Raw genomic sequence first — 25,319 nt, forward strand, 5'->3', positions numbered from 1 at the left:
GATCCAGGGGAGCTGCTTGGACATGTTAGACAAGATGGAAATAACCAATACTTCATTGTGTTATGCTGAAAATCATTATCGTGGTAGCGTATTATGGAGGCTTGGGTACCATGGCAACGGCGCAGGAGAACTGATCTCTTAATGTACCTATCATTCCGAGCCTCACTTTCAGACAGCAACGCTGTTCTTTTCTGTAACATCTCTCTGGTTTTGTTGCGTTTTGTTTTTCACCTTTCTCTTCCACCTATAAGGAAGGACTTGCACTGATGTGTACGCTGTAGAGTTTGATCGATATGTTTATGTGTATTTTTCACAAATTATGTATATTTTTGTCAGGATTACAATGAAAGTAACATAATACCGCAATGAATTCTGTCCGATCACATGGCAGACTCGAGAGGTTAGGTTCCCTTGGCAATACTTACAGAGGTATATCATGAGTTATTATCTTGTGCGGGTTGCGGTCCATTACGAGCAATTTAAGACCATTAAACCGTGTGTGATAGCAGGACATTCAGAGACTCCATGTTGATATCATCTACACCGACTGATTGTATCTGTTCTTTTTTTTCTTTCTTTCTGATGAGTCCAATTAGTGAAGTTGAATAAAATAAATCATTATATTATTGATCCCACAATAGTCATACATTATCTCTGATTATGTTCTCTGAAGTATTTCATGGAATAAAGTGAGTTCGATACGAGTGGAAGACTCTACAATAACAACAATTTCGCCCCTTTTATTAGGGCATAATAATTTGTGTCTCTTGATACCTGAAATTCAAGTCAGCGCGTATTGTGACGTCAATGCGACGTCACGTTTAAAACATTTATTCATTTCTGAATTCTTTATGTTGTCCAGGGACATGCAATTCATAATAATGATTTATGTGTGTGTGTGTGTGTGTGTGTGTTTGTGTGCATTCGCAAGCCACTGAGTTCGGATGCTGATAACATGTCGTTAACAATGAATGAGAGGATGAATGCATGACTGACTGACTGACTTACTGACTGACTGACGGATTGCTGACTGACTGAATGAACATATGCATATGAATTAATAAACAGGTCTTCACTATGCCTTGCAATAATCGATCTCCTGTAAAACCTGTTATTATTATTATTATTATTATTATTATTATTATTATTATTATTATTATTATTATTATTATCATCATCATTATCATTATTATCATATGTTAATTATCATCACCATTTTTTTACATCATGCACTTGTCTGGTGACACTTATGAAGCATTCGCACCGACAGAGCAACCATAGTGCAACATTTCCTGCGTTTTGAAAGTCATTAAAAAAAAGAGAACCGATTTAAAAATGCTGCGGGAACTCTATATCAAAGAGATATTCCGCCACATAAGCATTGTTGAGTTGACTTAAGATAGACGCAGTCAAATCAAAGAAACAAGAGTAGCTAAATTTCCATTGGTACCTGATCAAACTAAGAAAGTGATTGAATTTAACAAGTCACTCGATTCTACCAAGTCCCAATCGTAAATTGATCGAAAATGAAAATCACTTCTATCAAGTTTTATCCAATGGGTCTTTCGTCTCTTCTCTTTGCTTCCAGCTTACAATCTGGCCTTAACAGTAGATAGATACCATCGGGACTCCCAATGTGAATGTCCCCGGGACTGCCGGCATGAGGGCTACCAGATCGCCATTGCTCTTGTCTATCGGCTCAACACAGATGGGTAAGTCAACGCGATATTTCGAATTCATCTCTCTCTCTCTCTCTCTCTCTCTCTCTCTCTCTGTCTCTTCTCACCTCTTCTCTCCCTCACACACACACACACACACACACACACACACACACACACACTCGCACACACACACACAGACACACACTCGCACACACACACACAAACACACAAACGCACAGTCCAATGCTTTATAGATTAAAGGAGACCTCCGGATGATTTTCAGATTTTTACATTGAACCACTATAAATTAGTTATACTGAGGACAGAGTTTCAGTATTAATGATATTTGGGATAAAAAATAAGAATATTTTCGAAAATTTATAGCAAATTAAGATGAACAAGGATGATGACATGGCAGCCTCACCATAAGAATGCATGAATTGGGGCTCTTGGAAGCAGAACAAAAGAAGAAGGCATGCATAGATTATACACAGGTGAACTGGCAAGCAAGCGGTATTGTAATGGAATTACACTGCTACATTTCTGGAATATGTGAACCTCCTATGTCATTATCCTTCTTCAGTGTAATTTGTTTAAGGTTTTTTTCTCTGCTCATTAACCACAATAAATTAAACGAATCTATACATGGAGCTGTTGATTTATGTACTACATGATGTGAAATTATGAAAATCGCCTGGAATGTCCCTTTAAAACACGATTTGAAAGCGTGAAGCGTAATGGTTTATCATCTTTACCAGACATTCGGTTCTACAGGATCGAGAAAATATTGGCGCCCTTTTATTATTATTATCATATTGTATTATATATATATATATATATATATATATATATATATATATCAAAACATCGGTGTTAGATTTAACACCAAGGGTGTTGAATCTAACACCGATCAAACTTCAATAAAGGACCACACCCACAGGTGTTAAAAATGCACTGTGATGGTGTTGAAAAGTGTTCATCTGACACTTCGTGGTGTTAATTTGACACTGTACCTGGTGTTATTTTGACACTGTACTGGTGTTAATTCAAAAATGACACCACGTGGTGTTGATTTGATATTTGTTGGTGTTAATATCAATGGTTTAACACCCGTCCAGCTTCAATAAGAGACCACACCGGCTGGTGTTAATTTGGTGTAAATTTATTTTCACATTTTTTCAAAAATCCTTGTAAAATTCTTGATCGTCTTGTTTAAATTAAAAATCAACAAGAAGTGCAGTTACTAAGAAACTCTTCAAAAAACAGTTTAAAATTTGGAAATGACACCCGGAGGTGTTAATTTAACACCATAAGTGAGCACCGAAAATTTAACACCAGCTCGGTGTTCACTATTTAACACCGGACTTTTTGCAGTGTATACATATAACGTATGTACATACATACATAGTGTGCGTGTGTGTGTGTGGCGGGGAAGATGGAGGGGGGGGGGGTGGAGTTGGGCGATACCAGATAGAAATAAGTTTATTTTTAGGATCAAGGCATTAAATTTTCAAGTATTTATTTTCTATGAATATCGCCATACATTTTCGACAAAATTCTTTCCATTGTTTATCAAATCAGTTGTCGAAATATTGAAAGTAAAAATGAGTGATTAAAAGGTCGGAGTAGGTTTGAAATCTCGCAAACCGAGAACTTTCACCCACGTCATCTGAAACTGATGTCGGACTTTCGCGGACTGATTCACTACGCCGTCGAAAGTTTCTTGTCTCAATTTATTGTGTATTTAAGTATCATACTCCTGCGGCCCCGACAATATCACGTCAATATTTACTCTCCCCAAAGATGATTCTCGGCGGTGATCCACAAATCTACGTCCCTGATTGAAATCAGTGAGCGACGAACATGGCGGCGCGCGCTCTACCGCCCCCCTCCTCCTATTTCCTTCCGTTGCAATCAAGTGGTGTTAAGCCCATTCATTACCCCACTTTTCACCTGGCTCAGGCGACCGAGCCGGTGTCCTTGGAAACCGATCGATAGCTGATGAGCTGCGAGGCAGCGGCTTTCGGGCCAGGTGAGAGCGCCTACAATTCGAATCGTACGAGGCTCACACAAAACAGAATACGTAGGAACTTACATGCATTTACATACAACTCACATCATACTCATAGTTCACACAAACTTCTTCATCATGTACGTAAACACAAACATACCCATGTGCGCATTCTTGTCCGATCATTGTGGTATCGTTTTTAATGCAAATCCGAGATAACTTCCAAAGTATAAGAGGGGAAAGTCATTTACACAATGAGATGTAAGGATTCACACTTTTACAAAAGTTTAAAGAACAAGTAATGTAGAGAGAAAAAATACATAGATGATTCTTAAAAACTGTCCTTATACGCTGCTATAACGATACCAGAATCGGGCAAAAACAATCAACTTAACTGTAAACAAATCAAAATCTTTAGAAACTTTTGTACTCAAGATGAGACAAGAGAAAAAAAAAGGCATTTCTCAAGGATATTTTGAATTAGTATACTGATCTTTGCCACCTTGCCCCTTCGGTTATGATTCTATAATGGGTAACCTATTGCTTTATGTAAGGGAATGGATGTTTACCATGTTTTGATTATAGGAAAATGGGGAACCTCCCAGCACAGGGCTGATATGAGTCTTATAAATTGTACAATATTACACGACATTCACCACAGCCTCTGCGGTATTAACTAAAAAGCAACACACTTGCAGACATGCATTGAAGTCTTGCATAGCTAACAAACACATGTAGCAAGAGGAAAGAAGGTGTGTTCCCTAGACCCTGCTGCATAATGGTTGAGATCAAACATAAGTAAAAAAATAGAACATAGTCTCTGCATACTCAATTCTGATTGGCTGACACCTGACTTTGATTTTCTCACTTATTTTTGGTGTTTTTTTATTTTTATTTTTTGGCATCTTGTTATGGTGTTTTGGACAGAGTAGTATAACGTTAAATTGTAGAATGTGTTAAATCCCTTCCTTGTGACAATCCCAAACGCCTTCTGCCCCTGCCAATAGACACAACACACTAAGAAACGTACGTACACACGCACACACACGCACATACATACCCCCCCCACACACACACAAACACGCACGCGTTGTACATGATACGTCAAACGATCATGAGGGAAACCGGATATAGTCGCCAGCGAGTCATGCATGTTGTCCCACGTAGTATCGATTGATGATCGAATTCCTCATCACATTCTGTCCTCGTCCTCCAGTACGGAAAGAAATCAAAACTTACTATCAGCCGGCCGCTGGAGAGTATAATGTCACTGCAGTAGCTTACTTGCGTGTGTAGGTGTGTGTGTGTGTGTGTGTGTGTGTGTGTGTGTGTGTGTGTGTGTTCATACAGCAGGGTAAGAGCTTGATATTTAACTGCAGCCGTGAAACGTGAGATGTCTTTAGGACTGGTATATGGTCGTCACTAATCTTCATACTAATCATCATCTATATCATCTTCCTTTCCGTCAACATCATTTGCATCGTTATCATCATGACCATCTTCTTTTGATATAATAGTTATGGGTCTAAATACTGTCGTCTTTATTATTGTCTTCTTGTTCATCCCAATCATTATCACTGTAAAGTTGCATTTGACGTTGTAAGAAACTTACTGTAGATGCACTAGTAAGTTAACAGTACAACGTGTCTATTTTCAATATCCGAAATCAATGGAGATTATTTCAAAGTCCGAGATAAGGTAGATATTTTATCAATCTTCACAGCATAGCATTCTTCCAATTAAAGAGTATTAAGACAATGTGGTGAACTCAAAGAATCGATGAGATGTAATCAGACGGATATAAATATAATCATTCTTCATGCATGCGAAATGTAGTGTGACAGAATGCTTTGTATATTATGAATGCTAGCAGAAACCAGCCATCGCTCCAAAAAGTTTCATTCCACATTTTATTTGGTTTTTCAGAGCGTTCTTCAGTAGTTAATTTGACTGTGGTAATAATTTTGCACTCAAAGGGTGTTTTTTTTTTTTTAAACACGAAAAGGGGTATTTCATATGTTCTTGCTATCCTTTCGTATATCGAGTTTCATCAAGTTAACTCCATGCAGCCAAAATCTAACACTTTAAATGATCGATTACACCTGCGTTGGGTGCATGGTAGAAAGCTTAACGGTGCACCACGTATTCTTTCTTGGGTATGTATGTGACCCTGAAAAGGGCCTACCCACTCCCGTCGTTTCGGCAAGCATGTTCTTGCCGTTTTCTAGAAAATGAGTAATGAGAGGAAAATCCAGTTTATACCATCAGGAATGATCAAAGGGTTATCAACACATTTTATTTCTGATTAATTATCAGCACATTTTATTTATGCTTGATATAGATTGATCGAATTGCAAAGGACTACTCCGTCTACGATTGGCCTTTGGTATCAACTGGGATTGGATGAGGGATTGTGGTTTTCTTAGATACTATGCATCTGACAAACAAATCGTGACAAGAAAAAGACTTTATCTACTTGCAGGATTGAGTATAGGAGTAAAAAAAAAAGAAATATGTAGGTTAAACATAGGTTGGAAGGTTTTATACGCCGTGATTTACAGACGTTTCTGTGAATAAGCGATTAGAATTTTTTTAGAACCCATTTCGCTTCAGTTTCCCTTTTCACACGTTGCTGGTTACGTCTACTACGTGACATTCTCCTGCAATAACACGTTTCCCTCTCCATTAGGATAGGGAACACCTTAAATGAAGTGTTATGTGCTTGCCCGTCTGTTTATTAACAAAGACGCGAAATTTAACGATAGTTGTTAATATTGCGCAGCGTTTTATAGACGGTGGATAATTTTTATTGGCTGCGACGTTCTTCACTTTGCGGTATTTCTGGGCCCAAACTACGCCGTTAAAATGAGAGCAAGAGTTAGAAAGAGAGAAAGAGAGAGAAGGGGGGGGGGGATAAAGAGAAGTCATAATTGCGCTACATAGTATACCGACGCAAACAACATGAGGCAGGACTACAGGAGGTACAGGCGATTACAACTGCGCGATCCCTTCCCCCGTCAAGTAATAATGTTACTGACGTACGAGCGGACATGATTGAAAGAGAACGTTAAAGCAAACTGGGATCATGTTATGTAGAAATTTTCCTCAATTTGTACCCTATTCTACTGATCATTTGCGCGTAATTTTGTTTGGCGCCAAATGACGTCATCATTGTGTTATCAAAGAGGCGCATGCTTGTTTATCATCATGAAAGATTAATTGCCGTAGTCCTGTAAAATGGAAGGATGGTTTTATGGTTTGCTTCTTCTTCTTTTTTGTCAGCTCAGACGCACACTACGGATTGAGACTTTCCATCACGACCTCTTGGACAGAATCCCTACATCTACAAATACTTCGAACCACCTCATCCTCCAAACATGGTTTTTTTTTCTTTTGTTTTTGCTTACCCATATTGCAATTTATTTCTGCAGGGGTGTATTTTGCCTTTAACCCGGCAAACAAAAGTACCTTCGTGTGATGGGCATTTGCTTCAATAGGAATATATTCCTCAAAATATTGTTAGGCACGACAGTATCTGATCGTTTTGTGTACCAGCTATATAAGTATTGATATGCTCTGATTGACTGCGATACGTCGATTAGAGGCTCTAAAAAGTTGAAGCTTAGGAGAGGGGCCTATAGGCCTTCTATTTTCGTCCTCCTGTATAGGGCATAAAAACCACCAATAAATTTGCAAAACTAGAGACGAGACTTTTCTAATCTTCCATTATATTTCACAAATTCTGAACATGAAATCTTGACGGTGTTCAAACTGGCAATGTCTTCATGATTGGATTTTTCTTAGTGCGTGTAGGAGCAGTGACAAAGTTGGTATGAAACAACTCGTCGATGTGCCGTGTTATCCATATATAGCATTTATTAAATCATGGACTCATACGGCATATGCCAACTCAAATAATCGCTCAATTGAGGATAAACCTTTAATAAACAATGAAAGTAGAAGTGGATACTTTTTAAAAAATTTACTGTTGTGAAAGTGCAAGCTTCAGGTAAATATAATTCCCGAATCTGCCTGGCTACAGAAAGTGAATTATCCACCATTACGCACTTTACGTTTTTACCCGTCTTAAAGTGTGTCTGACTGCAAATGGACCATGCAAATTTTATTATTTTCGTCTCCCATCATCGGAGCCGAATTTAGCCGCGGCATTCGCGGATTAGATTTGGCTTGATACCGTCAATAGAATTCGCAATATTTGATCATTTAAAGCGCGGCCGAGGCGTAGCACGATCCTGTCAATCATGTTATTCCAGCTCACCGTCGAAGCCAAAAAATGCAACAGCGCCTGAAGTGGGATTCACTTCTCAGAGTTTCTCTGCCGCTGTCACCATGGCGACGGAACTAAAATCACTTTACCTCCGTGCGTGAGCAGGGGCGCTTAATTGTTTTGCTTGTGATGTTAAAATAGGAGTAAATATATTTATCGGGCTTCCTTATACTCTTAAAGGTATGATGTGGCTTTGCTAATCGAATCGGGGATCAAAAGCAGTCGCGCGACTTGCCTGTATTATGTGAACAACTTTTTGAGGCGTACTCTTCCTCAACAATAGTTGCTTCAATGCATGGTTTTATGCAAACGTTTCGCAGTTTGTAGTGAAATAAATCCTATTATAAGTCAACTTTCATGTTTCGCAGAGTATATACGGTTCATACACGTGCGCCTCTATTTACACACGGATGAAGTACACTTCTCAGAATAACGAAGAAGAAATTCAAAACTTTTTTTTTCGAGGAATCACAATATTCGTCGTTGGTAGAGAATTCCAGGAGATATCATCGGCGCGTCTTCGTTCAGTGTTTGCTTCTGTCGTATGTTCTTCATACTGGTGCTTTCACGTGACTACTTGCGGTATTATAAAAGATGTCGAATGCAAGTGGGTCTTACCAATGCTGCTGCTGTTAAGGCAACAAGTATACTACTATTAGCTACCACTACCATTATATACTTACTTCTACCACTACTATACTACACTCTACTACTCTACTCTAGTCTAATACTATATACTACTACTACTACTACTACTACTACTACTACTACTACTATACATACATATTATATACTTAGTAGCAGCAGCAGTAGTAGTAGTGGTAGCAGCAGCAGTGGTATGGAAGATCATAGTACAAGAAAATAATCTAAGTAGTTGTAGAAGAAATATAGTAGATATATATAGCAGTAGAAGTAACAGCGGTGGAACTAAAATGTGTCTGACAGTTGCTTTGTCGTTGTATATTGTACACATATTGCCTTTTGAAAGGTGTTTTAAAAATCCCAAGGGTCTTTATGTCGAGAGTGTCATGTTACAACGACAGACAACACGAATGTTTGACGGAGTTAATGATCTACATAAAGACGGATTATTTCACTCTAGCCACGTCGGCAGCTCGTCGAATTTCGGAATTATATTACCTGACGTGACGCCACTGCAGGCAATATAACGATTTCGGTCCTCGCTGCATTATAGTCACGTGATTACATTCTGACCAATCACCGACCTTTAATGCAAAGTGATATTTCGTGCTTCATCCGACACCAATGAAACACGCGCGAAAGCAGGTGCTAGACACTTTCCAGTTTTATACGTACGTGTCAATGTTATTATTACAAGCAAGGAAGCAGGCATTCTTCTTGCCTTTACTTCGCTTCTGAATGCATCCTTTCAAACAAATCCCCTTCATGCGTGTCACGTGACCATTCCACGCCAAGACGGTACTAATGTGTTGCTAGGCACCGCAGAATGTAATTTTAACGCCAGCAAGATGTATGTATTTAGGGCCTACTTATGAATCCATCCTTTCCTTTTTTCTCTCACTAAGATGGCAAATCCATTTCGTCTCCGGATTCCAGTTTTCAGTATCCGTCCGTCCGACCGTATTGGCATTTTCTTGTAATAGTGATAAAGTTTCCTTAAACGCAAATCACTGCAATGTGGTGAAGCAATTCATCCTGTTTGAAACATCCTGTACCAAAACAGTAATGATAAGGCATTTTGTACTGAAGTTCATGTTGAAATTATAAAGTATATAATACATCGTTATTTATATAGCAGTATTAGACTCAGTTCATCCAATACCAGCCACAAAAGAGAGTGTGTAGAGACTATAACGTGGTCTCATTTGATTTGATATATGATGTATCATCATCAAACGTAAATGAAATACGAAATGAATTGTATTCTTTTACTCAACAGGGTCCTGAAGGGCTAAATAATAACTTAAATGGGATTGCAACCCTTTAAGCAATTAATAAATCAAGTTTACAGTTTCGAAACGACTTGCTTCGAGAGATGGTGTATTACGTTGCGGTTCTGTATAGGCCTACGGAGTAAGCCTACTTGATTTGGGGTATCATGGCGAAAAATGACGTGTACAAGAAAAGAGGGGAAAGGCATGAAATTGCGTAGTAGTCTTTTGTGAAGGAGTTTCTGTGAAATAGAACGTGCAGGACCTAGATTTTCTCTCCATTTTTATGAGAAATATGAACAAATACAATTTATTCTTAACAACTGCGCACTCTTCCTAAACCGTCGCGCGCGAAACTATCTAAGCTGCTATAATGATGATAAAATTATGCTGCCTTTTGTCATGTCTATAAGTAATGTTTACAGAGAGAGGGAGAGAGAGAGAGAGAGATGAGGCTGATCCAGGCATGCCACCTTCACTTGTTATGTTTTTTTTTTCCAACTTGATAATTTGCACTATAGCTTGCTAGCTGGATTTATTAATCACAGGATTACATCAGAGCCGTGTACTATTATACATGGCTCTTAGATCACCAGCGCCCCCTATATGCTTCATTTTATCGGCACGTTTCTGCGTGGAAAGAAAAGAAAAAAAGAGAAGAAAATAATTCCATTCAAATGTCACAATACTGCATTTATATGCTAATAACATTCATTACGTCCTGGAGTTAGGAACCAGACGATTGATTCCTTGTTGCTGTGTTTTTTGTTTTTGTTTTTCATGGAACTTTTCTGATAATTTTCATGATTAGTTAAAGGGATCGTATAGTTTTGGTTGAGACTTAACATCAGGTTTGTATAATTTTTTGGTGAGATAGTGAGAAACCTCTTATGAAATATGAAAGAGCATGTAATTCCAAGAGGGATTCAATGTTTATTTGATGAAAATTGGTTTTGAAATGGCCTAGATATCCAAAACAGAGCGATCCTAGTAAAGTGTGGGACCCACATTTTATTACGATCTTTTGTTTTACTTTGTTTTTGGATGTTTCAGCTATTCTAAACCCGATTTTCATAAAATAAACTTTGATTCCTCTTAAAATGGTATGCTCTGTACTATTTCATAAGTGCTTTCTTAGTATCTCGCCAAAAAGTTAAAGCCCAATTTTCATCTCTACCAATACTGTACTATCCCTTTAAAAAAAAAAGAATCGAAAGAAAGCAACAAAATAATCAAGAAAAAAAAATACCCCAAGAGAGTTCCACCCGAGATTTTTCCAATCGAAGGGGGGGGGGGGGTATGTTGTCTAATTATTGTGTCTGTATGTCTCTGTGTGTGCATGTTGAATACGAATACGTGAAAGACTCTGCCATAGCTCTTTTTTCACTTTGATTTTTCCCCCAATGACTGGCTGGCTCATTTGGTTTGAGGCCAAGAAAATGAGCCCACTCTGTGAGCGTTAAAATAGTTGCACGTACGAGGTTGTCAGCACGCCTGTTCCATTTTACTCGCACGCTATGTTCCTTCACGGAGTGCCAAGTACCTACATGAAAATGCCAAGACCATGCAAGCAGGCTGTACAATCCGTGGATCGCAGACCATCGAAACTGGAGCGCGAAAATAATCCCGCCGCGCCGTAGGATCTAAATTTGGTCCGTGTTTCCCTAAAGCTATTTGCATCGAATAAAACACATGGCGTTCAGGAGTGAAACTTCATTATATGAGTTGAGCTGTGTGCTTCTTTGTTGTGTGTGTGCAGTGTGTGTGTCTGTGTCTGTTTCTGTGTCTGTGTCTGTGTGTGTGTATTTGTGTAGCTTTTATTTTGTGCCTGATCTTAATGGAGCTATATTTTGCATCGAATTAAACACGTGGCATTTAGGAGCAATCTGCGATAGCTACCTGAGCCAATATGGCAGTGTTGTACCATTAGGCCCGAATTCACGAAGGTGGTACAAATGAAACCATGGTTTAAACCATGGACAAAAACCATGGAGCGCCAAGTGTCGCACGGAATATTTCGTTACGAAATTGGTCATTTCGTCGACAAAATAACCGTTTCGTTGACGAAATTATCATTTCGTGGACGAAATGTTCATTTAGTTAAAAAGTGTTGTCATTTCGTTACAAAATAATCATTTCATGGACGAAATGACTGATTTCGTAACGAAATATTCCGTGCGACACTTGGCGCTCCATGGTTTTTGTCCGTGGTTTAAACCATGGTTTCAATTGTACCACCTTCGTGAATTCGGGCCGCGTGTTTAAGCCTAGGATCACAATGATTGCGATTGGTGTCTGTTTTTTGTTTGGTTTTTTTTTGCGTCTGCTAGGGCCACATCCGTCATAGCAGACGACAATTTTCCACATCCGCGCATTCGAAATGTGGTAAGGAATGTTGTCGTTGTTGTGTCTCCCATTTTCTTACAGTGTCTCTAGTAGTAGCCCGTTGCTTCTTGTTGTTATCGTTTTGATAACATTGTATTGACTGTCATTATCATTATCATCTTTTACCAATTTCATTGTCATAATCATAGAAGCAAGACATCAGGGGCGTGGTTGAAAGTCGATGGGGAGGTCCCGAAATTGTTTGAGATGTTCCGTGTCAATTTCTCATCGCACAACTCATATCCTCCATTCTGATTGGTCAGTTCGGAAGAGAAAGTCCATTGTCTTCGGTGAGAAGGGTATAGGAGGAAATGGAGCTTTTCGGTGGTCAAACGGATCGGCTATGATGTACAGTTCCCCGAGTTAAAATGTTTAAGCGATATTCCTTTTCTCATATAATCTCTACAGCAGAAAGTCGCTCGATCGGAGAGCTTTAATGTGTGCTTATCGTTGATAATATACGGTCAGGCTCATCATTCTCTTTGTCGGCAGTATTCTCACATAAGACTAAGAGTAAAAAATAACCTCATAATCTATTTTATGATCATGCTAATGACGCCATTGCAGAGAGAAGAGGGCTGCAATGCTTTATGCACTCGTGTTTGCCTCTCCCACGGCCCCATTTCATGAATGATGTTAAGATAGCAACTCTTGCTGGAATGGCAACTTCTAGTAACAACAGCCAATCAGGAAGCTGGATTTTTGTCGTTACCATGACAACTGCTATTCCAGCAAGAGTTGCTATCCTAACATCTTTTATGAAATGGGGCCCAGAAGTACCTTGTAATTGGTAATCGCACCCCAGATGAACGTATCTATGAGAAGGATGTTGAACAATGTTGAACGCTGAGTATTATCCATCCCATTGTTAGTCACTAATAAGTAGGTCCATACCTTTCTGCATTATCCACTCGATATTTTTTTTATTGCATTAGTACGTAAAAGATTTTCCGGTGCATGTATTGTATGTTGCCTCTCATCATGGCATAGAAAGTTCCCTTAGTTGATCCCACCGTAATGCGCTTTAATCAGCAAAAAGGGCTGATCGAGTTACACTGGGCAGACCTTCTTACTTATTAGATTTTGGTAGAGCTGTGAGAAACAAACATAGCGAGGCCGAGGCATGCGTTGACACAACATGGCAGCAGTGGAGATGATTATGACGTCATACCTTCGACCAATTACCTCTGTCTAATTTCATTTATCGACTAGTCTTTGTTAGGTGTAGATTGTCATTTCCGTGAGTGCCCGGGGTAACACAGACAGAGTGCATGTACGGTATAAATTGCGAGCTCTGAAAGATTGATACTGGAGTAATGCTGTGTAGATGCGCACGCCTATAAAATGGGCGACCCTGGATCGACTCTACTAGTCTCGTGTCAAGACATTTCGCGTAATACGAATTCCTCGAAATCATCTTTTATAAGAATTTCCTAAGGCTAAAACTTGCAAGCATCGTGGTAAAAAAGAAGCACACGTGCATAGATATGGTATAATTTTTTTTTTGCACCGAAAATGACTTTTAAGGAAGATCCGATTTCATTTATATCAAAATAACGTACATTTAATTCTTTAAAAGAACGTAGATTGATATAAGGCTATTGGTCAAATCACTAGTTTTCCCTCACCAGACATTAGTAACATTCATTTTTTGAAATATCATTTACAAAATTACAAGTCGACACACTGCAGAAAGTTATTCGGAAAGTACCTGTCACCCAGAATAATAAAACCATCATAGTAACGACATATATGCAGACATAAATTGATATTTGTTGATAAATAAGAAATAAATTGATAAAGCAACAGAATTTTTTAAACCTACAGTCTTACAAGTCAGCATAAAAGTCTTCAAATACGAGGGAGATATGATTATGGAAGAACTTTAAGAGTGCACTGTCAGCATAAGTCATTAAATTGACGAATGAAGCGCGTAGATCACGCATAGCCTGCGAGTTATTAAATTTACATGATTCATGTATTATACTTGCATTCGCCGTCTCCTTAAACCTTCATGCATGCATGGGTCACGTGTGAGTATACGTGATATGCCATCCCACGACGCAAACGCACACACACACACATCATACACACCCATCTTTATCCTACGACGTTCCCGTGAGTGTTTAACTCCGCCGTCACGTTTTAAAGGGATGGTACAGTATTGGTGGAGATGAGAATTGGGCTTTTAACTATTTGCGAGATACCAAGAAAACACTTATGAAATAGTACAGAGCATACCATTTTAAGAGGAATTCAAAGTTTATTTGATGAAAATCAGGTTTGGAATGACTGAAACATCCAAAAACAAAGTAAAACAAAGCGATCGCAATAAAAGATGGGTCCCACACTTTATTAGAATCGCTCTGTTTTCCATTTCAAAACCAATTTTCGTCAAATAAACGTTGAATTCCTCATGGAAATACATGCTCTTTCGTATTTTATAAGAGGTTTCTCATTATCTCACCAAATAATGTTAGAAACCTGAAATTAGGTCTCAACCAAAACCATACGATCCCTTTAACATATCGGGTCTTGTCTCCGACAAAATGAACGTCTCCACGCACGCTCTGATGTAACTCTGTGGATATAGCGTATTAAACAACAGTACCCTCGGGATTACGACAAAGTATTGATAAAGAAAAACACCAGGGACCCCATTTCATAAAATGTATTTGGATAGTAAGTTTTGTTAAAATACAGGAGCTGCCTGTAGCATTAACAGCCAATCAGGAAGAGGGGTTGTTGTCGTTACCATGATATTTGCCGCTTCAGCTAGACTTGCTATCATAGCAACTTTTTAATGTTAAATGGGTCCCAGAATGTAAACAAGGAAAGAAAATAAAGTAAAAGTAAGAAGGACATGATGAGGGTGCAAATCACTGTAACTATATAATTATGTAGCACCTTTAAATCCAGTCTTATTTGTTCACAAAGACACATATTTCTCTCCTTTCTGTTACAAACACCTTCTGAACACATTTTAATTCCAGAAACAGGAGAGAAGGGTGTGAGGTAATAGGTAGAACATGAGTTGGAAAATGAAGTATTATGCACATGGAGAAAGAGAAAGAGATATACATAAGAAATGATGGGTCGAATATGATAACTGTGATGAGAAGAGCAAAAATGGTATGGTCATTACTTTCATGGTTAGTTACTCTCGTTGTTCATATTCATTGTCTTCTTTTCAGTGTCGTTTTCGTTATCATGATTGGTATCATTATTATTCATATTATTATCGTCATTATCGTCATCACCAGCGGTATAATTCAGTTTTGATCGCCGTAATATCGACGTCGTATAATTCCGCTACTTACAGATTAACGATTTTTTGTTAATTGGGCAATTGCAGAATTACTGTAAAGAAAATTTGCATTCAAAATATCAAAATCCAACGTGTGACAAAATGGCATGTGGCAAATCATAGATTTGAATAGTGATGTTTGATGTATTATCTTGCTTAGATATTAAATTCGCGCTTTGCTATAGGTTGGTAATCTGGTTCAGTTAAGTTTAATTCAGTTCATTTAGTTTATTTTCAAAACAAATTGCTAAAACACTACTTATTCAGTTGCCAGATTATTTAGCTCGTTTAATCAACAGTAATGATTAAGAACAATATGGATCGATGTGCTCATTTTGACCATGAGGTGAATGAAAATAAATGCTTGGATATAATTTTCTATTTTTCTTGAAGTGGACAACTTCATGAAGAGTTGGGCCAAATCATGTTTTACGGCGTTTGTGAGGGCGATGAAGTCAGTATAGGGACAAGTCATATAACCGCGGAATGATTTTTAGTTGGGGGTGGATGGCTAGGGGTAGTGTTCGTGGTTGGATGATTTGACATTGCCCCCGCCCCCTCTTTATAGTGGTAAAAATCTTGAGCAGCAATTTTGGAAAGTCACAGTTTTGTCGTGTTTGCTATCTTATCACTTTTTTAAAAATCAATAGTGTGGGGGCCATTCACAGCCCTCTTCTCTCCCCCCCCCCCCCCCCCTTCACGGTTCCGCGGCCCCTTCAAAGTTGACACACTATTTAGACACGTCATATTTGTATAGAGCTGTATACTGCAGTCATTCAATGTCACTCACCATGTAGTTATAGCATCAGCTAAGATCAACAGAAGCGCGCGTAGGCCGGTAAAATGAGACCAAAATACGCCCTCACCTGTTCGCTAAGGCCTGAGAGGTGTCCGGACACTGAGTGATGCGAATATGAGTTGACCTTCTATTCATTTTGCTTATGTAATTTGTTTTTCCAACGCGCTGTATACAAGCCTATAACGGACGCAAAGCTTTCGCTCTGATGCTTAAACGTGCTGCATGAAGTCGACATGTTGAAATTTGCCACGGTGCCTTGTTTAGAACGAGAAGGAGACTTTGCTAAACTCGCATGATGGGCACATTGATCTCGAGGAGAAGGTAAGATGGCGACTCAATTGAAACTTGCCAAGGCGCCTTGTTAAGGACTAGAATGAACCTTGGCGTCATGACGAGTTTTGAAGAGATGTTTTCTCAACTTCTCGGCCAGATCTCAGTCACTGTAAGTGCCTTGGCAAATTTCAGCAAGTCACTATCTGATCTTTTCAATGTCCAGAACAAGCCATATTGGCGGGTTTTAAAGCGGTAGTCCCAACGGTGGTCCCAAAAGGATTGTATAGCATTTTTATTGTCCGCATCGTGTCCGGAAAGGCTATCGTTTCAAACTTCATCAGGACTTTGTCGCCTGCCAGCTTACTGGCCGCGATAGTTGGTGACAAAGACAAGCGAGTGAAAATGTTCTCAGTTGATACATGATGTCAAGTAGTACTGGGCATCACGAAGAGCCTCAATCAATATCAACCATTAATCAATATCGGTGAGTAAATTGTGATTGATAGCAGTGATTGATAGAAGGGGACGAAGTCGATAAATAACAAGGGGGATGAATCAGAAAGGGGGGTAAAGAAAGGGTCGATGCATACTTCTGAGACTTCACGTCAAGAAGAGAATACCATGAGATGACAGTGCTTAAGCCTAAGTGACAAGAGATGTGTTGTCGCATCATTCTCGACCCAGATACCTAAGAGGAGACGGGGGGGGGGGGGGGCAAGCTCCTTTACTGAGAGAGAAAGGGAGAAGGAGGCAGAGGGAAGCAGTGAGAGGAATGGGGTAAAGAAGGGGGAGAGATGAGTGATTTCATGAAGTGGACAGATACGAGTGATAAGACTTCAACATCGTGCCAGGGGCATTTTAGAGAGGAGAGACGAAAGATGGAGGGAGGGAGTTAGAGATGATAGATGCGGATGAAAGTGAGAGAGAGAGAGAGATGGGAGAGGGTGCTGGATAATGATGATGTTTGATGTGCGAGTGTTAGAGGCGGATAACATACAACCACCAGCAGTAATCGTGATGAGGGGGGAAACGAGAGGAAAGACAAACTGGATAGACCCTTTCGTCCACGCACATGATGATCTCATCATATTACCCCTCCGCCGCCGGACTAGATACCAGTGCAGCGACCCGTACCCGGTATGCAGCGCCGCACGTGGGAATGCATCGCTTCCGGCGGAGGGGATTGTCCATGATCCGGCCGCCCGACCACAGGGGCTGCTTGACAGCGATAGGCCTATACGATAGGCCTATGCGAGGCTTATACAAATGGCGTATCAAAAACTGTGAAGATGGGATCAGTGCTTCGGAAATTATAATCGTAATAGTCTCAAAGAGATGAAGATGACCCTCGTGAGGAAGAACTACGAAGGTGTCAATGTTAATCACAACATCCTACTATATTATTTGTACCAAAAAGGTTTTAAACTTTGCCTAAACATGTAAATTCAGTTGTATTCTTTTTTTCTGGAGGGGGTCGGTGTTCATCATTTTGGTAAGCCATTTTGCCACCATGCCTCCTGAAGTGTGCTGCTAAAACTATTTCAGATGTGGCTAATTCCAAAATTAAAACAAAAGAAACGAAGAATCCAATGCCAGACTTACGATCACACTGCATCAGGTAATCAGAAGCTGAACTGTTCGTCGAGTGAGTATTCTTTTGGCACTGATTCATGAAGTTGGTCAAAGAAAACGTCCAGGCAGATCTTCTTGTACAGTTGAGAACTTGATGAGCTACTCAATGCAGGCAAACTTTCCTTATTATGTCGTCCGAATAGAACGGTTTACCTGTTTATGTACAACTCTCCATGTATTCGAAATTTCTTTTTTTTTTCTTTTTTTTTGGGGGGGGGGCTCGGTTCTGACTGCAAGAGAGCAACGTCTGCGGTTTTCAACAACATGACAATGCAGCAACATCTGAGGCATTGATGTAAACAGAATTCCCTGCTATCAAATTACACTTAACATACTACTAAGTCCTCAGAGGAGAAAATCATGACATTATTCATGAGTTTAATACAGTAGAGAACAAGCCTATTTACCCAGCCTATCCAACCACTTTACAAACACGATTAAACACAAGTTATTCGTAAAATGAGGGTGCTATACTGTGCGCGTAAATCAAATTAAGGTTATTACAGGCGGTGCGTCTCCATCACGTTAGAATCAAAATGATTGCTCGTTAATATCTCGGTCCCTTCAATTTTCACGAACCCACCTGCTTTAATCCGTCAAGTCCCGGAAACCATATATTGTGATTCTGGATTTCTGATGTCGTCATCTTTTTATTGCAGTCGTTTTACTATTCAGAAGGTAGAGTAAAAACAAAACAAGCACAAAAAAAGAATGATAAAAGCCCCTCGTTGTTCATCTTATTAATATTTTGTTTCTTTTGCAGAATTTTCCGAAGCCTTTAGATTGCCGAATTTACACCTCATGCTGACATCAAATGTTGTGAATTAATTACCTAGCAAGGCGTTGCTTATAATGAATTCGATGAGGAGGAAATATTCCCATATAATAAGCGGGGAAGGTGCACATGACTGTCTGACGGTAGGGGTTTTAGTGGGTGCACGTCAGGAGACTGACACCCACGAGTCATACAGCCCACGAGTCATACAGCCAACGAGTAACACAGAACACGTGTCCCACATGGCCCACGAGACCGACACATTAAGCCCTGTGTTGTATTGTCGAACTCGTGGGCCTTTTTTGCCTAGTGTCGAACTCATGGGCTCTATGACTCTTAGACGTCTTTTCAATGTCGAACTCGTGGGTTGTATGACTCGTGGTTGTCGGCCTCGTGCTATAACCCCATTTTTTATGATCCCACTTAGCAGGGGATCGAGTGTTCAGTGAGTGATGGCACAGAAGTTGAAATGTATAAAGGTATACCTCTCCATGTCCCTTGTCTGCAGCCTTTCACGGTGCTCGATAGCAAACTTTGCCAAGTATGTGCAACCAGAGAGGTATCACTACGTATACATCCTTGGTGCAACACACAATGCACCGTCTCTCCCTGTTACACACAACACAGACATACTCTCTTTCTCTTTCCCTCTCTCCCTCCCTTTCCAAGCTCCTCTTTCTTTGCTCTTCGATGTCTCCCTCTCTTTATCTCTCATGTTCGCAAAGATATCATAAAACACACTATTTCTCCATTCTCTTACCCTCCCCCTTCTCTCTCTCTCTCTTTCATTAGTTGGTCTTGGGTTGTTGTTTTTTCTGTTTTCTCGTCATGATTTTGTCATTTAACGAAATTACGAGTTTGATGACATTAATGAAGCATTTTTATTTTGCCGTCATTGACGTAAGATTATGCCGCCTTGCGAATATCCCACCTGTGAAAGCAGGCATAAGTGATAGAGATATAAAGAGTCAAGGGTATATATACCTTCCTTTGTTATCTGAAAGTTCATGTTAGAGATGAAGCCAAGGATAGCCTGGCTGCAGAAGGACGTAATAAGCTTCGCCTTGGCACCTGTCACGCTTGAGAGAGCGGCGCCCTCATTTCATAACCACCCATTTGATATAGCCTGCATTGCAATCATCACGCACGACTTTGTGTGGCAACCTTATGCCACAATACTGTTGTTACGGCTACTCTTTTGGGGAAATGAGTCGTTTTACTCGTGTATGGTTGGAGCAGGGAAGGTTTCAGAGGCTCTCCTGGGTGTCAGAGTCTCTCTTGTACACACCTCATTAGTTGGAAGCAACAGGGGAGACTGGTGCGATTTTATGGACAGTTTCACACCTCATGAGTTAAATCGGTTTTGACTCGGAGCAAGTAATGCCGGACAACACAGCCCTGTATGAACCACATCCCATCTCCTTCTGGGAGAGAATGGATGATGATAAGCATTCGGATTCGGATATAATAATATCCGGTGGAAAGATAAAGATGGCACAGGTGAAGTGCGAAGATCACGCTGATAGGGAGAGATAATTTTGTCAGGGGGAAAAAACTAAACGAAACAAAAAGATGACCACTAGAGGGCGCTGTTGATGCGATGACAGACGCGGTCTCATTCAGCTCTTCTTTCTTTTGCGCGCTTGGGATGGTGCTTACAAAATGGAGGCACGTTTGTGGGTTGATGAATGGAGAGCACGTGAGTGTGTTCGTAACCGTCTTCATTTCCTAACATTCGAGCACTCACTCAGCGCCGAGAGCTCGCTCGCCTGAAATACCCTGCTTATGTTAGGCATTATATGCATCATTCATCCCGTCCGTTCTTGAACTCCATTCCAATTGCCAGTGGATAATATTCTAGGATAGACATCCCCTTGTTCTCGCCCCCCCCCCCCCTCCCATCCCGTGATCATGAATATGCTCGGACGTGTTGTTCCATGCCTGCTCACTGGAACATTTTTCCTCCGTTTTTCCACCTGATGCACTTTTTCCACTTGATGCAGTTGTTGTTTATGAGTTTAGTCCGTCTTTGTTCCCCTCTATAAGGAGACGAAGTTTCGTTGGCTCTTGTATTCAGTCGGGGGGGGGGGGGGGATTCAACAAGGCCATGCATAACAACAACGTCAACAAACTTTGAGAAAATAAAACCAAAAAACAAAAAAAAAACAACCACAAAACAACAAATCAACACCAACAACCACATCATATACAAAAAAAAATGAACAAAAAAATTAATCATTACTCCAGAGTACTATTTGTGACAGACAGATATTGAGTTCATTGTCGAAATGCAAACTAAAAAATATATACGAGCATGATTAACTGAGTGTAGAGACATACTATTATGTTACAACAATTAGAAAAGAAAAATGGCTGAAAATGAATAGGGCGGTTACGAATGTAAAAAAAAAAGAAATACAAAAACTCAAGGAATTGAAAAAGTAAACAAAGTCATTCGAACAACGGCGAAGCAGTGCCACTTTCTAGCGTACTGTTTTGTTTTGTTTTTTTGTTTTGTTTTGTTTTGTTTTGTGCTTTTTTTTGGGGGGGGGTTATCATCACTTATGTCCAGCAATGATCTTCGTTTCACTGTTAGACATTGTTAAAGAACACTTAATGAACGGGTGTTGTAAGGATAACATGGTAGGTTCTTATCAAAATCTTTAGATAGTTTAGAGTCTGTTCGGGCATGGGTGAAGAATAGTTTATTCTACATAATCACAATAAAATTAATGATATGGAATGTGGTAATTTGTAATCATGGAAATCAGTGGAGTCGCCACTACTATAATGATGACGACATTGTATTACAAATTCAGTTTTCTAGTTTAATTATCATTAAGTTAATTTTCACTGTCATCATAATGACTATGACATCATGTTTAGTGATACTTCTTACCTGTATTGTGTGCTTGTTTTCAAGAGCATACAGAGCAATGCCTTGCGACGTGCTAAAAAAAATGATGTGAGGTATATTGATACATTCCTTGGTACTGGCTGAGAGTATGCTATAAACAAGAAACACCGTTTTTCCTTCTACTTTGCTTTCATATGTGTGGTATGTCTAATGATAAACCGTAAGTTTTGAGCCTTATCGATGTTCGGATATCTCCATGATCTCAGAAAAGCAAGAAAAGATGAACAATCTAACCCCTCCCCCCCCCCCCCCCTCTCCAAACTCACCCTCACACTCACCCGACCTACACAGACCAACCGACCGAAGCCCATCGAGTTTCGAGACACCTCCGTGGGTTTAACGTCGAAATCTTTCGAGTAGAGGGGATCAGGGGCGGGTGTTAATCTCTGGCGTTTGATAGAAAGGTATGCGCGCACTGTAAATAGACAGTGCGGATTAAAGAGGCGACGACAGACTGGGCGGAAAGGGGTGAGGTGACTTCAGGTTGCACGTACCTATTATGCATGCTTCCTTGCATGTATGATATGTTTGTATGTGTGGGTGTATGTATGTATGTATGTATGTATGTATGTATGTATGTATGAATGTATGTATGTGTGTACGTATGTGTGTGTGCATGTTTGAGTGTGCGTGCGAAACATGAAATGTCATCAAGTGAGTAAGTACTTTCACAAACACATCCACATCTACTCTAGATATAGAAAGCAAAAGAACCTGCTTATCAACACATCACAAATTGCCCAATAAACTCAGGCAAATTTAGAATTGCGACACACTAAAGGTGTTAGCTTGAGGTAATAGGAATAAGAGAGAGAGAAATGGAATAGGAGAAAACAAAGAGACATATTATGTGAAGAGAGTGAAGGAGAGAGAGAGAGAGAGAGAGCGCCCCCGCGAGACAACTTAAAAATAGCTAATAGTGGATAGAGTACTCAACAGAGGATAGAATACTGAGAAGGGGTTTTCCCCACTCTGGATCTCTCTTGATGCCACTTGAAAAAGCTGCAAAGTGTGGCAGCAGCTGCTATACTATACTGAAAAAAAGTGTGGACAAAATATTCGATTTCCGTCAAGCCAAGACAATTGCTATGTTATTTCAAACGTTTATCTGAGAAGTGAAACTCAATCTTGTCCCGTAGGTTCCAGATGGGATCAATCTCGGCGAAATTTAAGCAGCATAATACTTTGCAAAAAGCATAATCTATGTAAGTCTGGATTCAGTCGCTAGTATTTACGCAGACTGAATAGCTGACGGCATAATCGTGCATGCGCGCTGGTGACGGTGTTACTCAACTCGTGGGGCATGCGCGGAACTGACAATCATTCTCGCTCGTCAATAGCAACTTCACTGTATACCTTTCACACAACTCTTCAGCCTCGGAACGTAGAATCTGAAATCGTTGAAATCAAGTCACAGAAGATTCCATTGTATTAGTCTACTAGTAGTAGTAGTAGTAGTAGTCCTCACTTACTGACGCCGCGGGTGATGCCAAAAAGCTCACACAAACATACGGCGCGCGCGCGCACTCATACACACACACACACACACACACACACCCGCCAGAAGGCAGTTGCAATTGAAGTGACCACACAATATTGTACGCTGTAATTGTGAATTCATATCAATTATGTGAATATGAATGACATCTCCCTCTCTCATCATAACTTAACATATTATATTCTGTATTGTATATTCACGTGCCTGATAATATAAGCAAATATGTTTATGAATATTGTATTTGAATATGATTATATATTATATGTAGGCCTATATATATATATATATATATATATATATATATATATATCAAATATGCATGATACATAACACTTTCATGTATGATAATATGTGAACATGCTTGATTTACATGAAATAATAAAGAAGAAGGCCGATATCTACCAGTCTGTTAATCAAACTTTGCATCTCTTGCAGTGAGTTCGAGCCGATGAAAGTGAAGGCGAAAGATTTCGCCGACGAGGTCCGCAGGGCGTGGTTCGCCGATCACGGCTGCCAGGACAACGTGCTCATCTTCTACAGCCTGTACGATGACGAGGTAAGAGCAGACATTCGGCTCAAGCCTTTATATCTCTCCCGTCTGTCTTCGGCCGGCTTTAGGGGTTGATCCCCCCGGAGAGTTTTAGTTATCCCTCCATGGGTGTTGGAATCCTGTGAGTAGCCAAATCCCGTTGCTCGTTTTCCAGACAGATCAAGATGGCACCCGGCAAGTGTTGATCTCAAGGTCTTAGGTAGCTGGCGCTCAACACGGGACGATTGAACTATATTATGCACATAGCAAGTGTTTCTTACAAAAGACAATGTACAATAAAGTGAAAATTCATCCTATCTTTACATTGATCGTAGAAGAGTTTACTGACCGAACAGAACAGTGAACGTTTCATTGCAATCTCACACCACCACTCCCCACACACACGCACACACACTATCTCTAATACACACACACGATCTCTCTAATACACACACACACACACACACACGCGAATAGGAAATTCATAGAATTCTGAAGTATGACATGATCGTCATCATAGTCACAAATCAAAATCAGATGTAGTACGGATTTAATGGTTTTATAGGTCCTGACAAGAAAAAAAGAATGATATCACTGATTATTTTCTCTTTGAAATGACTGCAAGAAAAATGAATAATCACCTTTCCTTGAGAACACTATTGGTGCGTGTAATGTGTGCAGAATGATAGCAGTGCTTGTCGAACCCAGCGAATACGAACATAATATGCAAAGGGCGCCCTCAAGAAAAGAAATCAAGAATGTAAGCAAGCTGTCATGTTCTCTTACTTGGCAGTTTGGAAAGTCTTCAGATGCATATGGCATAAAGAATGAATTGTAGATGGGTTTGTATCTTAGCAAAATCTTATAGCTTCCGTCCACTCAAACTTTATGTATACATCAAATTATTCATTCATGTATTCATTTATGTATATAATATCAAGTTGTACATTAGACTAGTAGTTCGAACATATAAGGCCAAGTAAAAAAAGAAAGTAGTTTCTCGTCCGGGTTTTTTGAGCAAGGCGATGAGGGAGGTCCTTACTATTTGATATCTTACTATTTTTTCGAGGATTGTCAAAATGAAAGTAATATGTGTTTCTCGTCCGGTAATTCTGAGAAAGGTAACGAGAGAGGGCTTTACTATTTTCTATATCCAATTTATGAAATGAAATATCACTCTGGCAGCTGTGTTATGAGGGACCAGTTCCCAAGTGTATGTCTTGCCTGCACTCTGTGCATTTTCAAACAAATAAATATGTGTACCATACTTGAAATGAAACTTCATGCTTGCAGAAATACACTTGCTTTTTCTTTCCACACAAATGTCAAGG

At 39.8% G+C, this 25,319-nt stretch overlaps 1 protein-coding gene across 1 annotated transcript in view; it reads left to right on the forward strand.

The window, feature by feature from the left end:
* Window positions 1–25,319, forward strand: part of LOC139718822 (uncharacterized) — an 85,599-nt gene that overhangs the window by 56,751 nt on the left and 3,529 nt on the right. Inside the window, exons 2-3 of the mRNA XM_071630287.1 lie at window positions 1,589–1,712; window positions 23,895–24,015. Of these exons, the coding sequence (XP_071486388.1) occupies window positions 1,589–1,712; window positions 23,895–24,015 (245 nt within the window). The remainder of the gene's footprint in view (window positions 1–1,588; window positions 1,713–23,894; window positions 24,016–25,319) is intronic.

This window comes from Diadema antillarum, unplaced genomic scaffold, assembly GCF_040938485.1.
Source record: "Diadema antillarum isolate AM-2024a unplaced genomic scaffold, OU_Dant_1.0 scf00000100, whole genome shotgun sequence".
NCBI classification, from domain to species: Eukaryota; Metazoa; Echinodermata; class Echinoidea; order Diadematoida; family Diadematidae; genus Diadema; species Diadema antillarum.